The sequence below is a fragment of the Prionailurus bengalensis genome, chromosome B2, assembly GCF_016509475.1.
Source record: "Prionailurus bengalensis isolate Pbe53 chromosome B2, Fcat_Pben_1.1_paternal_pri, whole genome shotgun sequence".
Taxonomy (NCBI): domain Eukaryota; kingdom Metazoa; phylum Chordata; class Mammalia; order Carnivora; family Felidae; genus Prionailurus; species Prionailurus bengalensis.
The window spans coordinates 68,152,702-68,168,331 of record NC_057349.1 but is presented as its reverse complement, the minus strand read 5'-3'; the positions used below and the strand labels follow the sequence as shown (position 1 = coordinate 68,168,331).

Sequence of the window (15,630 nt, the reverse complement as noted above, 5' to 3'; positions counted from 1 at the left end):
AATCTTTTCCCTTCCTATCCTTTCTCCAAGATGGTATCTAGATGTATGGGGAGTGGGGGGGTGGGGGGGGGGGTGGAGACTCCCTGCCTCACCAGGCCCTGTGGAAAGCCTCTATCCTCATATTTACCTCACCTGTGATCTCTCAGTTCTGACCCCACACACCTACACATCCCTTAGTATTCTCAGAGCCTCCAAATCACCCAACCAGGGCAAGTAGGAACCAAACATGCTGAAGGAACAAGGAACTTATTTCCTCAGACTACACCTCCAGGATAGCAGCTTCCTTCCTCCTATAGTGATACCATCTCTACGCCTTTCCCTGAAATTATTATGGACAGAATGTTGGGAGAAAGAAAACAGTTTACTGATAAGGGAATGAATATATGTCACAGAACATCCCCCAAATATTATACCCATTTTATAATGTAGAGAGGGAAAGGGCAAGGTGCAAAAGGTGTATACACTACCATCAGAAATTGTATAATATGTATGTTAAAAAATGTGGAATTATATACATCAAATTATAAAGTAACTTTTGTTTTTAAATTGTACAAACAAATGTCATTACACGTGGTTGTTGTTCAACAACCACGACTCATGACTGTAAAAATAACTCACAAAAGAAATAATTCCACTTTTTGCGAGATGAAGTTATCCCTCATCTTTCTCTCGAGCTCTGTTCAGGCCTTCCGAGACCGCTGCCCAAGAACGGTGAGCCAACTGGGAGGTGAGACTCAGGGGCAGAAGCAGAGAGCACACTTCTTCAACTCTCACTGGCAGCACCTGCAAAAATGGGCGATCCATTTTCATTGTTGTCATCATTTTAAAGCGAAAATAGTAGCAAGTTGTAGTTTCTCTCAATGTTGATAAGCCCAGGAAATAAAATACCATATTTTTGCTTTCTTTTGTAGGTCACCAGGTCACTCTAAAAATCAAGCATACAAAACTAGTGTCAAAAAATTCCAACGTCAGCAAAATAACAAGGTAAAGTAATACTTTTACATGTTGGTTTTACTGAATTTTTAAGAAAATTTAAACTATTTCTAGGTCTGACTCTTGTTTTAAAGAGAGATAAGAAAGAGCACTTTGCCTTTATTTGCCGGGCTTTTTAATTGAGTACGTAAGGGCAGGGGGTATTGTAAGGGGGTTTGTTGGTGCAAGGAAGATAGAGACAGAGGGCTGGCATTATCTGAAATGTGTAGACAAAATAATAAAATAACAGAAAAATAAGCCAAGTGTTTTATTCACTTTTTCTTATAAAAATATACATGCCATTTATCAAATGCATTGCAACAGATTGAAATTTTCATAACTCATATTCTTGGAACTGAATCATTTTATGCATATTCTTGTATCTTCTTTTGATTTCAAACAATGAGCGAAAGCAAAAATTTATGTAGAGAAATATATAGAAGACACATGATTTGTGAACAATGGGTAACTTCAAAAATTCCTATAATTTCATCCTCAAATATTCCTTCCAGTGTCCTAGGTATCCCTTTCAAAATATTCATCCAACTTATTTGACTAAAATAATTCTGTTTTACAAAGGGAAATAACTTATCTCTAACCAGGTTAAATATAGAGATTAAAAAACATACCTTCTGAGAAAATACCTTGGACAACTTTTATCCTAAAATTGCCTAGTTTCAAAAATTGTACCTAGTCTTTGATGTTTTGTAAAAATGAGTGATAATCAGCCAGTTCCCACTCTACCCGAGATCTATAGTGTTGGATGGAAACAAACACATCAAAGCTTGTACTTGAAACAAGTTATTACCATCAATATACAATCAAGGATGCTGAGGCAACCACACCAAATACTAATCATAATTCCGTGTAGCCAGGTGCACACGGGAATAATGTGTGCCGTATTTATTTCCTGAAACAAAGGAAATTGGAAAGACAGAAGAAGTTCAGTCTTGAGCCATAAAATGACAACGAAACACCATGTCTGTATTAAATGTCCAGGATGAAGCAAACACTAAGTAAATCCTAGAGTGCCAGGTAGATTTAAGGACCACATTTCAAATGAAGCAGCAGCATGGAATAATCATGTTTGCTGAGGTTGGAAGGGAAGGTGGTGACTTTAATTCACAAACTGCCCCCTCTGCTTTAAGAGATGCTTCAGCCTGAGAATCTAAATGGGTTTAAGAAGAGATGGAATACGTTCCTACTAGGTTATAAAGTTAGGAATATTTTGGAGGGCATCCCCAAACCTTTCAAAGAAGATATCGTAAATGGCAAGCATACTCTTTCAAACACCAGCAGAGGCAATATTAGAATGAAATATTGATTTGACCTCAGATGGCATTTCGTAAGCTCTTGAAACTATTTCTCTTCCAGATAATCAGGAAAAGAGATTCTGAATTACTGGCTGAAGGATATGAAGAATTTAACTATCAAGATTGGGAAGGAAATTAAGAACTAAAAATATGCAGATTATAATTTAATCTGTCTCAAGAGAAATGGATTGCTTTCTCAAGGAAAATTGTGTCCACTCTGTGAAAATTCTGAAAACACAGGCAGGCATATTTACCGGTCATCCGAATCCAGGCATATAGTCAACATTGAGAAACAACACACACCATATTTCAAATAGGGAAGAATTGTGAACTTGATGACTGATAATTTCCGCATAAAAAAGATGCTTATTATCAAAGCGCAAAACACAATCACTGACCGATAGTCGTGACAGCAAACCAGGTTTGCTTCCAGCTGCCCTCAAAACACTACTCACAGATCATTTACAAGTGCAACTTACCTATTGTTTTGGGGAGGCTGAACAATATATCAGAAAGCAAAGCTCTTCATGTGTTACAGTGCACGTGAAATACATGTATGCAAGGACATGCAGATCTCTCTGAAACACAGATGTATCCAGTATGTAAACAGTGGTGAGGGTATATATGCTCTGCACTTTAATGTCTGTAACGCACGCGCGCACACACACACACACACACACACACCTTCAGTTCTTTGGCACACTAGTTTTACAAGAAATTAGTGCTTGCACAGTAGATCGTTTTGTTGCCAATAATTTCTGAATTGTTCCTTTAATAGAAAAAGGAACTGGCATTCAGATATATATACTATGGGAAATCTAACTTTTCTTGTTACCACATAAAGCTATTTTTTTTTAACTTTATTTTTGAGAGGGACAGAGACAACATGAGTGGAGGGGCAGAGAGAGAGGGAGAGAGAGAATCCCTAGCAGGTTCCATGCTGTCAGCACAGAGCCCAGTGTGGGGCCCGAACCCACAAAACCGTGAGATCATGAGCTGGGCCAAAACCAAGAGTCAGATGCTCAACCAACTGAGCCACCCAGGCACCCCCCGCATAAAGCTATTTTAAAGGAAGACACTATGTTGGGGGGGAAAATTACATTGTACTTTGTGACATAACCAATTCCTATTTTCCACCACAGAGAACTGTCTTCCTAAAATTTAATAATTCTATTGAATACTTCTTGACATTAACTTTGCTGTGTGCACAGGTAGATTGGCATCAAAGTAATCCAGTTTAGTCAGTTTTTAAACGTGCTACTTAATGAAAAATGATTTCTCTGTATCTATTTCAAATGTTCCACTACTAATATATTTGCTGCAAAACCTTAATTTCAATAAAATGTAAGCACTATATTCATAGATTTTTAATAAAATGGATCTGTGTTTTAGTAGCTGTTCCCTGGATTTGCTTTATGGATTATGACACATGATTTTAAGCATGATTTTAATGCTACCAAAAGATGAGAAAATATTCAACGTTGGCAGCACCATTTTAGCAGTAAAACTTCAAGAATAAAAACAAGTATTTCCTAATGAAGACATATTCTTTTGGGAAGTGGTATCCCCTCCTGGTTACAAACCCTTGCAAATTCACTCCTGTTGGCCTCAGAAATGCATGGCTCTCAACCCTATTCCCACCCCCAATCGTCCCCTAAAGTGAGGACCTGTGATTTGGGAGAAGGAATTCAAACTGTGACATGGTGATCAAGTGCCACAAAGAACGGTGGTAGGAGACGTACCTACTCACTTATCTCTGGAACCCAAGGGAAAATACGATTGTTAGAAGCATGATAGGCCAACCAAAAGCACTTGAAAACGATTCCATCAAGAGAAAAAATTAAATTCTAACACTATCACCTCCTCATAATGTGCCCTCCACCCTCTACATTTCAGTTGTGCTCTAACAAGAGTAAGGAATGTAGTTTTTGATGGGGAAAGAGAAGTAGGCGAACACTTCATTCTGTTAAAAAGGGTCCTGCTTTGAAGTCAGTGTCTCTTACTCACTGGATCACCCACTTTTCAGATTGGTCTTTTCCAACCAGCCAGAGAAGAGCTGTTGACCTGCACTCTCAGAAACCCCACCTGGATCATTAGGTTCCAAATGAGAGGCAGGAAGTAGCCTATGGAGACTATCTACATTCAAAGTCTCAGCAAGAAGGCCTCTTCTTTGGATCCCTAGATTTTACTTCCTTTGTCATGTCACAGATTGGTAAGGACCTGGGGAAAGGTAGCCAAGATTTGGGTTTTCTCTAGTTGATGAGGGAGCGTGGGGCAAGCTGGGAGCAAAATACAGTCTAACAGCACCCCCACCCCCCAGGTGGAATATGGGTGATATTCCTCGGACACTCCTGGCTGCCCAAGAACCAAGGAAAGGGATTTAAGTGCTTGCCATGGTAATGTGGGAAACTAAGGCAAATGTAAAATCAAATTCCCTTACTGCCTACAGCCCACTGACCTCCCTCTAGGAGCTCAGCTTCCTCGATGATGATATTTTGCTGGGGGCAAAAGGCAATCTTGGCTTAACATTATCCCAACCTCAAGGATCCTGTAAGTCTACTTCCTTTATCCCAACTGCCCAAAGATATATGCTAGCAATCATACTCCAAGCCCCCTGATATACATCTTAGGGGTCTCATGACTGAGGTTTTATTAAAAGGTAATAAATGGTGTTTCCCTAGCAACAGCTAGCCCCTCAAGGTCCTGGAAACCTTGCTTCCAAAATTCCTTAGAGATTTGTTCTATCCCTGACCCCCTCCCAACCTGAGGGTATATAAGGAGTTACCTGTTATGACCCCATGCAGCTCTTCTTGCCCATGGATCTTGCCCCCACGCTCTAGTAAATCACCTTTTCTTGCACCAAAGAGGTCTTCAAGAATTCTTTCTTGGCCGTTGGCTCTAGACCCCATGAACCCCCATTACCCCAAAACTTCATCATAGTCAATGTGAGTAGTTGTAGACCACATATGGTCAGTCCTGTTTGTTCCCTGGGTGGGAAACCCATAAAAGTTTAGGACCAAAACTCAAGGATATTCCAGTCAGTCACCTGAGTTCCATTGCCTCTTCCCACAGCCATCTAGCACAGGGGTTCCAGCTCAGGACCCCAGACTTCTCCAATTGATTCCATCTGAGACGTGAGGCAACAAATGTAATGCTTATAATTGTTAACACGCTGTAACTGTATTAAAAGCACAAGATGCAAGAGGAAGTTCTACATAGATGGCATTTATTATTTCTATTTCCAGTACATCAGTATTTTAGGAAATAATCAGATATACATTTTTAAGGAAATGAGGACAAATTAACAGTTGCAATTAGATGGATTTTCAAAAGTGAGAAGAAAATGGACAATAAGCCAATCTGAGGTCTGAAGGTGAGATTCTGCATAGATACAAATTAGGATTAAAGATTCTCATTTTAATGTACATTTTTTTTTCCTGATTATCTTTTGAAAGATTTCTGGAAAGTCTGACAACCAAACTTACTTCATCTATTAAGTTGGTGATGGGGAAGGAAGAATACACTGATGTGAACTGAACTTAACTGTATTCAATGATCTGGTACTGACGTGGGTAGACTCTACCTCTCAGAGTCTGTCCAACTCTATCCCTCCATGAGGCTTACGCACAGAATGTCTACTCACTGCTCGTCTTCTCCAGTGTGGCGGTGCCATTTCTATATGCTAAGAATTTATACACCAGGTCTACTGTGACCCAAGTTTTAATAACCACAGGTTCTGCTTCTATATTACATATAATTCACTCTAAAACTCAGCAAAGATCAGGAGTGCTTTGTCACCTAAAATGTATCAGTGTTGTTCAACCTGGGGAAGTAGAGTTTTCAGGGGAAGACCCATTTCTTTCTCTTCCATCACTGTTCCTCTTCTCTTTCCTTATTGTTACAACTGTTCCCTCGACTTGTCCTTATTCTCATTTTTAGTATCTTCTGCCTTCTCCTCCCTTGTTAGTTTGTCTTCCGGGAGAAATAAACTCTCAATACTTGTTATTTCTGGTAATGAAACATAGAATATGTCACACCTTCTGGAGATGTGGAATGACAAAGGAACAACCCTTTGTAAATCTACAGGGGGCTACTCAAAACAATTTTTTTTTATTCTTTTTGTTCCACATGATTGGAGCAAAAACATTTATATCTCGTTCATGGTCTAGAATTAAATTACTTGATCCCTCTGGATTTCTTTTACCTCCTCTGTAAAAGGAGGCAAACCAACCACTAACAGTGTATTAACTGATGATTCATTCAATAAATATTTATTCTACTTATCCAAGTACTCTTACAGTCCTTCACAAAAAGAAACCAAAGAGCTACGTATCTGGATCCCCTGAGAACCATAGTAATAATCTGTGAATTAAAATATTTTTTTAAAAATCCAATTAATAGAGCTCTACAATTAATCCTCATTATTATTCCTGCCTGTTTCTTCTATTCTCTAGCTAAGCTTCCACAAATACCACCTACCTATTTTCCATGTAAGATTATATTTTCTTTGTTGTTTGCAAAACAAAAGTGTTCACTGTGTTACAGGAAAGAATGACCTATTAAAAAGACATTATAGGAAGCAGAATGTAAGTTACAATAGAATGTCTCTTGTGTAGGCTTATACTCCTACGTGCATTATTTTATTTTTTCCTCACATAATCCTTTGAGAAGGTGCCATCTACTCAACTTTACAACAAAGAAAATTCACTGTTCTCTTGACATGTGTGTACTAAAGAAACTTCCTTTCTCTCAGTGCATACCCATAGCTCATAATACATATCTCAAATGTGTTAGTGGAATTAGGAATTACATTATAATCAAATTGAGTTTTTCCTTCTCATTCTTAGTATTTTATGTATGTCTACTTTTGTAAAGTATACACTAAGGAAGGAACATGTACTGAGTAAGAAAACCCATTAAGAGAAGATTAGTTCTTGGGCGCCTGGGTGGCTCAGCCAGCTGAGTGTCCGTCCGTCTTTGACTCAGGTCATGATCTCACGGTCCGTGAGTTCAAGCCCTGTGTCAGGCTCTGTGCTGTCAGCTCAGAGCCTGTAGCCTGTTTCAGGTTCTGTGTCTCCCTCTCTCTCTGCCCCTCCCCCGCTCATGCTCTGTCTCTCTCTCAAAAATAAACAAACATTCAAAAAATTTTTTTAAAAAGAGATTAGTTCTTAATATACAGTACACTGGTTGAAATTTCAAATTTTAAATCTCAATTCAAATGACATTAAATAGAAATTGACTTTTGATTCCTATAGTTTTCACACGTTTATGGGTTTGACTGTGAACACTGTAAAGCAGCCATATCCACATCTTTTAGAACACCATTTCTGCTACTTCTTTTAAAGGCTGACAGGCTCCCAAATTTTTCCAGCAAAGGGGAGTGTGTGTGTGTATGTGTGTGTGTGTGTGTGTGTGTGTGTGTGTGTGTGTGCACGTGTGTATCTATTATATGTAGGTTACTGTAAATCTATCTGAATTAGGGCAATTCTCCTGGTAGCCAAAATTAACTCAGGAGACAACTTTAAATAGATAAGTTCTAGGACAGCTGTGTGACATAATTAGCAACAAAATAGCTTAAAACTGTAATTTTATTAGCTATTAAAATAAAAAATGAAAGACTTGCAACAGTGCTTTGCTGTGATAAGTGTCTTACAAATTCTTCAAACATTAAGTTCTTTCATTACAGTAATTTTAACCTGTTTGATGGGTTTTCATCTAGTACTTAAATGTATCTAGGAGATACATAAAACTCCTTCTGAAAACAGTACTAAAGGGATAAGTCATTAAAAGTCAATTTGGTTATTAAATTTTCTTCAAGGACTCTATTTGCTACGAGTTAAGCTCATCATTCACTATCCTATACAAATAAAAACACCAATTAAAGGCAAGTGATGAGAAGAGAGAGAACAGGTCATTTATTTTCAGTAACCAGACCTTCTGCACCAATCACAGGGACCAAATAACCCAAGGGTGGGTGAATCTCCACAGTAATACAGCCTTCAAAAGATAATCCTATTCACATTCCCAATAGCACAGATAGGACAATTTAATTTCTTTAACAGGAGACAATCATTTGCACAGTATCATAATAAATAAATATTTCTGTACTAAGACACATCTTATGAGAGAAACAATTCAGAAAAAAGTGTGTGGCTCTCACAAGCATTAATCTAATCAGCTGGGAAAGATCTTCCTGACTGAGGTACTCTTTCTAGAAAAAACAATCACTGGAAATCATTTCAAAGGCTAGGGTCTTTAAAAATCAGGGGGAAAAGTACAGAGAATAATTTTATTTTTCTAATTTTATTCTAAAATACAAACACGACTCACTACCATTATATCAGCATAACTCCATGATGTATTTTTGTCTCCAAATTCCTAATATAACGTCATAAATATTAAATTTGAAACTGCTGACATTTGATCAAAACTAACACACAAAGAAAAAAGTTAAATCGTCAGTTACATGAAATAAGCAATTACCAAGTACTGGGCTTTTGAATTACAAAGCTTACAAAACAGTTCTATAATTACCAAAATCTCAAGGCCAAAAAAGACACTAGACATTTTCAAAAACAAAGATATTTTGAAACAGAACACTAGCTTAAATCATACGAAACAACTTGGACAAGATTCTGATACAAAAATTGCAACTGAGATGAAGTTGAAAGAATAATTTGAATTCAGTCCAGTTAAGCCACATTGCCACCGAAAACCTATTTCCTTTTCTAAATGAAACAAGTTATCTCAAAACTTTTAAGCACTGAAATGGCCTGAATTTCCTTTATTTGCCCACGGACTGTAAGAAAATATTCTTACATAGCAACAAAACATGATACAAAAGAAAAATAAATCTGTGAGTACCTTCTTTATCGCAGAGTACATCAAATACATTCAGGCTCTTTTCTAGAATTCTAGAAGTTCAGGTGAATTGCTTTACTCAAACTAAGCCACACCACAAAGCAGGAGGAAAAAAATTTTTCCACTTTCAATGGAAATATCCATCAATTTCTGAAAAAGTGAATTAAAAAAGTACACAGCATTCCAGATCAAAGCATCAGTGCCTTGATTAAGTGCCTTAATTTTCACAAGAAAATTTAACCTAAGGTTTCATTATTCCAGTTATATGGTTCTGTGCCATCCTTGCAAAGTCAGTATTTTGAGTTTTTAAAACATTTCCTTTCCTAGAGAACAATTACAATGGACTTCAGGTAGTCTGTTGGCAAAGAATGAGAAATGTCAGAATCTGTCCAAGTGTTAACCAGTATTAGAGGGAGGAGAGGTTTAACAGTTATAGTTGGATACACGAAAACAATTTTTAGGTCCCAAGTTCACTACCATAATTTACCTTAAATTAACAAAAAGCCATGATTAATAAAATCTGTTCACTTTGTATCAGCAGTTCTAACACGGTCACAGAAAGGTCAAATCTCGGGGGGCACACACCCTACTTAGTGCCCCAGCCTGGCTCCCAGCCGTCAGGTCAGGTGCACCATCTACTTTAACAGGTTCTGCAGCATGGCCGTCGCATACGTGGGCCTCGCCTGTTTGCTCTCAATTGCATTCTGGAGGTACTGGATACCTCCGCAGCGTTCCCAAATTTCTTCAAACTGTCTTGGCAAAATCTCAGCACCACGCTTTCGAGTCAGGCCTGTCTCTTCAAGATTCAGCTCACACATCTCCATGTCATCCTTCCCTGCGCAGGTGAGACATCAGAGAATTAAGCATGTATCTCTTTAGAGGTGCTTATTATAGACTTTATACCTGAAAGAGTTACCAATTCTCACAGAATTGAGAACTTTTAAAACTTTGTCTTCTTCCTCTAAGACAGAAATCTCCTTAATAAGTTCACCAGAAACAAGTTAAATTTGTCTTCCACCAAGGACCCTTTCAGAAAGTACTAACACTGCAGTTGATCAAACACGTTATCAACCTTAATAAAAATGCTACATTTCTTTAAACAATTATAAATCAACTGATATAATTAAATACCAATGATAAGGCTCTAAGGACACAGACAAGTTTCTATGTGTTCTACGAGGACATAATTAATCCAAACAATTTCACATCATAAATTAATCCTCAAGTAACTGGAAGTCTAATTTAACTGCAAAACTCCATCCCTCAGTCCTGAAATTTAATGGATTATTAATATTGTATATTAGGCTGTTTCCTTCAGAGGGTTTATAATCCTTTTTCCACGTGACTCACACACACCAGCCACAAGCAGGATGGGCGGCTTGTCAGGATGGAGTTCCATCTGCCGGGCAATCCACGGGCCATCAAAGTGCGCGTACCACCAGCCTTTTTTCTTATTCTGCGGGTCTTTGTACTGGTCAGCAGGGCGGATGAATGGGATGCGGAAGAAGCGCTGCTGTCGGTTCATTTCGATCTCCTGCTGCCTGGCAGGAAGCTGAGACGCTGGGTTCTGCTGAGCTATTACAAAGAACAAGCAAGGGAAGTTACACCAGCAGCCCAGGGGAGAACGCAAACAGCCTTTACTCCTAAAATGCACCACACATTTTGTAAGAGAAGAAGAGGGGTTCCTAATAGTAAATCTAAAACACATGTAAATATCAATTACTTAGAGGTGAATAAAACGTAGAGTGTGATCTCTTAGAATTTTCTTTCCCTAAAGATGTTGCTTAACATCGCAAGTACACATATACACACACACCACTCCCCCTCACCCCCGCCGTAACACCAACAACAAACAAGCCCCAGCAGATTCCCACAAACGTCTGTATCAGTAACCTAAAATAAGAAAAGCAAACCAGTATTATTTGCTAGGATTTACAATTTTCCTCCGAAGAGTTCAAAGCTGAAGGCCACAGAATAACTTTCATGAGACTATCCATGATAAAACAAATGAATGGTAATTTCACAAACGTGAAGAATTATAGATACCTGTCAATCTAATTACTATTTCCTCAGAAAAGTGGAAGACAAAAGTTTGCTCTTTTGCCAACTGATTTTGGGATTTAAACTGGCCAGAACAGATATTTTACTACTACCACTACTAGACAACTTCATGACAACAACAAAAAAACTGAAACAGTTAAGCATGAACTTCCCTGAAATCCTCTTTCTCTTGGGATAAAATCTACTGAAATAAGTGGGAAGTATATAATATTTGGTTTTGTCATAAAAAAAAAAGAAAAGAAAAGAAAAACCCTTGCTTTTCTGCTAGTACTGGACCCGGCACTCATATCAATTTTTTCCCCTTGCTCAATTTTCATTACAAAACAGTTAGGTTTTTATTTTATCTATGAATACAAACACTTCCCTGGGCAATAAGTTTGCAGTTTCAGCAGCATAATTTCAGAAAGTCTGTTTAATATGCTTTTTACTCACAAATTTAAAAGTAGACCAACCATTTACTGCAGCTCAATTAAGAACCTCACTGAAATGCTTAAGTATGTCAATGAAAAATTATAGAATATATGTAAGTCAAGAAGGCCACATGGCTTTTGTAAGAATTTCCAAATACTGAAAGGATGAAAACACTCTTATTCTACTTTTAACACCAATAGCAAAGGCTTTATAGCAACTGAATTTATTTCTGTGCAAACCAGAGAAAGCAAAAAGCAGTTAGCAAAGCTGCATGCCTAGGAAAGAATGACACCAAAGCCCAGTTTTGTTAGTGACTTTAAAGAGACACACCGCCTGCAGCATGTTCATAGACATGAGTTCATTTACTCTTTGTTCCTCCAAACTACTTACAGTTTAGTGTTTCCATTTTAACTTTTAAAAATTTCCTACTTTGCAGAAAATATACTAACCCCAAATTAAGAAATTTTAAAAGCGTAAGAAAAAAAACTTTCCCTCCATCCTAAGCAGTAACAGAATACCGAACTGACAGGGAACTTACTAGGATACTGATGGCCACTTGTTAAATTAACCTTTTTTCTTTTAAAATAACAGCCTCCTGTACCTTAATATATTGGGTAAAATTTAGAAATCCAAGGGAAAGTCTTTGATAGTTTCTTTTTTTTAAACTAATGTTGAGAACTGAACATTGCATTAAGGAAGCCTTAATTTCCACAAATATTCATCTGAATAAGTACAACGATACGGATGTTAAAAGTCTGAAACTAGGGGCACCTGGGTGGCTCAGTTGGTTAAGCACCCAACTCTTGATTTCAGCTCAGGTCATGACCCTGCAATTCGTGGAATTGAGCCCCAAGCTGGGTTCTGCATCACAGAGCTTGCTTGGGTCTCTCTCTCTGCCCCTCCCACACTCTCTGTCAAAATAAACATTTGTTAAAGTTTGAAACTAATAAACGACTTTTTTTCACATCCAATTGTGTCACCTTTAAAGTATGAAATGTTTTAAATGTGGCCCTATAAATTACAAGAAGCACTTAAAAAAAAATCAGGTCCAACAAGTTGGCAAACAAATATGGTATTATATCCAAATCATTATTGCTCAACTGACTGCAAAAAAAATTTACTGTATGCTAAGATGACTCAAAGCTTTTAAATTATCAAAAACATGCATCACAGGACACTATACAAGTCACGGAATAATCTCCTTCTTCTCTTAGGGGGCATCCTATTAAACCTGTATAGATTATCACACAAATTCAGATGTCTTTGGAGTGAAATGTTGATACCCTAACAGTGTTCGAAACCAGCACCTAAAGTTAGTCTTAATTCTAAAATATCAGCTGCTTATTGAGTTTTGCTACAATAAGAACTGTGCATATTCACAGCTTAAAGTGCTATTTTTTTAAAAGGAAACAATTTCATAAAACAACAGATTAATTTTGTTCTGCATATGTATTTTGGAGTGATCCAAATGAAAGCATAATCTCAAATTAAATATCTTAGTATGGCCAAACCAACATTAATGTAGTACAACTCCACTTAAAATTGTAGCAAAACAAAGTTTAATAGAAGTTAGTACTTTATAAAGTATTTTTAACCCATCTTCCAGTTAGCTCATAAGTTACAACCCATTGACTTACGTGAATTGTTCAAAAATGGTGCAAAATCTGTGAATAAATATTTTACATTGAAGAAAACATAAAAGTGTCAAAACTGTTAAATGAGCATTCTTCTCATTTATAAAGCCTTCCCATCAATCAAGGAGGTGACTAATAAATAAATATCCTATCCACAGCCAAATATTCTCATAATTACCTACAAGTATATGCTCCTTTCTGATTTTTTTTTAAAAAAAGCTATTTTGATAATATTTTAGGAAATTCTGCTGATGGACATATAAAGAGGATCTAAATTCAAAAATATACGTATTTCATTTGTAATTTTGGGATACAGTAATATTCAAACAAAAATCCAACATGATGACTCAATAACAGATATTATAGTACCTTCAAAGCATTACTAGAATTTTTGTAGAAATAAAAAACTTCTAAATTCATCAAAAAAATATATGCCTTAGAGAAAAAGCACTGCCATGTTCATACACGCTCAGTATGTTCTAATTTCTTTCAATTCCCTCAATCTCAAACTCATGCAATTTTTATTTTAGTAACTACGAAATAAAACTACTCTCCAAAGTCACTGTCTTAAGCAACTAAATACTGTAAATCATTACCGGGTAATTTGCCACTGCCCTAAGAATTATTTCTGGAAATCTCTTTCCATAGTAAATGTGATGAGAATGTGCTCACCCAGTACAGCATATAGGAGGAGGGTCTGATTCTCTCTACTTCCAGTTACAAGACTTTACTATGATCTGTCAAGTATTATTCTTAGGTAACAGCTACTTATATTTTTGTTAATCATAAGTTGTCACTTTATTTTCTCAAATTAAGGAATTCTTATCCTTGTAAATATTAAACTACAGAGTAGTTCCTTTTAAAGGTTTATTACCTACCCCTCTAGGAAACTACCCAGGTACAGAATTTTCTCAACTGAGCTGTTAGAAGTATCGTAGTACACCTCACCTCCTTTTAACTGTACTCCTGTGTCAGAATGTATTTTACATGGGAAAAAAATAAAGAAAACAATAACTACTTTCAGAGCAGAAGTTACATTTTATCCTGAAAATGTCCCATAACCAAAGGCTACATACATGTGGAGTGTGTGTTCACATAAAATTCCATAAATTTGTTCATATACCTACATGGGACTCTTGGGAAATTTTCTTTAAATCTACTCTTTTGTTCTTCCAAATAGTATTATTATGAATGGAAACAGTGTAAGAACATACTCAGTAAGGTGTGTTCACACAAGGTAAGCCATGTATCATTTGCCCCTTTGGGGGTAAAGCTGGATGAGTACAGTACCAAAGTTTGGTTTAAAACTATAAGAAATATTTGTGTGTTCATTAAAAATATATGTGCCCTATATTACAACATTACTTTTCTTGTTTTAAGAAGTGCAATCATTCAAATGTATACATTTTGGGGGAAAAAAAACCATAATAAACACCTATCAGCTAAAAGCCATAATTAGAACATAACGCTAAAAAGGTTATACCTAAACGGAATAGCCTATTCACATTTTTAGAAAACAAAGGAAACTGTGGTTAGAAACTTGTTACAGTAAACAGGTAATGGAATCATCCTGATATATTCAAATCCCAGAGATAAATCTATAAGTTAGAGAAGAGAGTGGTGGTCACAAGAACATAATTGTGTAGAAGGCCTTCAAACTGCCAGTTCTTAGTTCTGGGTTCTCTCTCTTTGCCCTTCCAGAGCATTATATTCTGACTGATCACCACCACCACCACTCCCACCCCTCACCCCACCCCCACCAAGCAATCACTAGCACTTACATCTAATTAACAATTACTTCCTTTACTCAATCTATTCTTTGCAACAACTTGGAAATACTAAAATTGTACCACTTAATTGACATTAATCAAACATTGCTTTCTTTTATTTACTTGGAAGATAGTGAGGAAGGCAAAATAACTAACTGAGAGTTCATTTTCTAAGCCAACTTGGGTCATGCATTGTGAAACTATACTGTCAAGTATTGGGAATGATACTTTTTAAATAAAGACATTAAACATGGAAACTCTTTACATTTCCACATATAATCGTTCTGCATGTGTATATACGTATATGTGAAAAAATACATATTTACAACATTACTGCACAACTACTTCAGAATAGACAAGAATATTCTTACCTCCAGAGTTTACTTAACAAGTAAATTCAAATACTTCTCAATAAATATGACTTTAAAGACATATTAATAGAAATAATGCTATGAAAGATAAGCCACCGTGGTTGTGTTAGGCTCAGTGATTCACAGCTGCACAGTACAAGAAAATCTGTATTATATATTTTACCCAAATGTCTTATGTATAGTTACATATATTTATATATAGATACTCTGGAGCATTTAAAAGTACAGATTTGTTTTT

General features: G+C 36.7%; 2 protein-coding genes across 3 annotated transcripts in view; one reads left to right on the top strand and one right to left on the bottom strand.

Moving 5' to 3' along the window:
• IMPG1 (interphotoreceptor matrix proteoglycan 1) overlaps window positions 1-2,510 on the top strand; it is a 140,164-nt gene extending 137,654 nt beyond the window's left edge. For both annotated transcript variants that reach the window (XM_043591861.1, XM_043591860.1), the window contains 2 exons: window positions 912-984; window positions 2,347-2,510. In XM_043591861.1, coding sequence (XP_043447796.1) covers window positions 912-984; window positions 2,347-2,424 — 151 coding nt within the window. In that variant the 3' untranslated portion in view covers window positions 2,425-2,510. The remainder of the gene's footprint in view (window positions 1-911; window positions 985-2,346) is intronic.
• A 5,667-nt stretch (window positions 2,511-8,177) lies between these two features.
• Window positions 8,178-15,630, bottom strand: part of MYO6 (myosin VI) — a 147,702-nt gene continuing 140,249 nt past the window's right edge. Inside the window, exons 35-37 of the mRNA XM_043591857.1 lie at window positions 13,256-13,282; window positions 10,503-10,721; window positions 8,178-9,981 (exon numbers count right to left, since the gene is read on the bottom strand). Coding sequence (XP_043447792.1) covers window positions 9,782-9,981; window positions 10,503-10,721; window positions 13,256-13,282 — 446 coding nt within the window. The 3' untranslated portion in view covers window positions 8,178-9,781. The remainder of the gene's footprint in view (window positions 9,982-10,502; window positions 10,722-13,255; window positions 13,283-15,630) is intronic.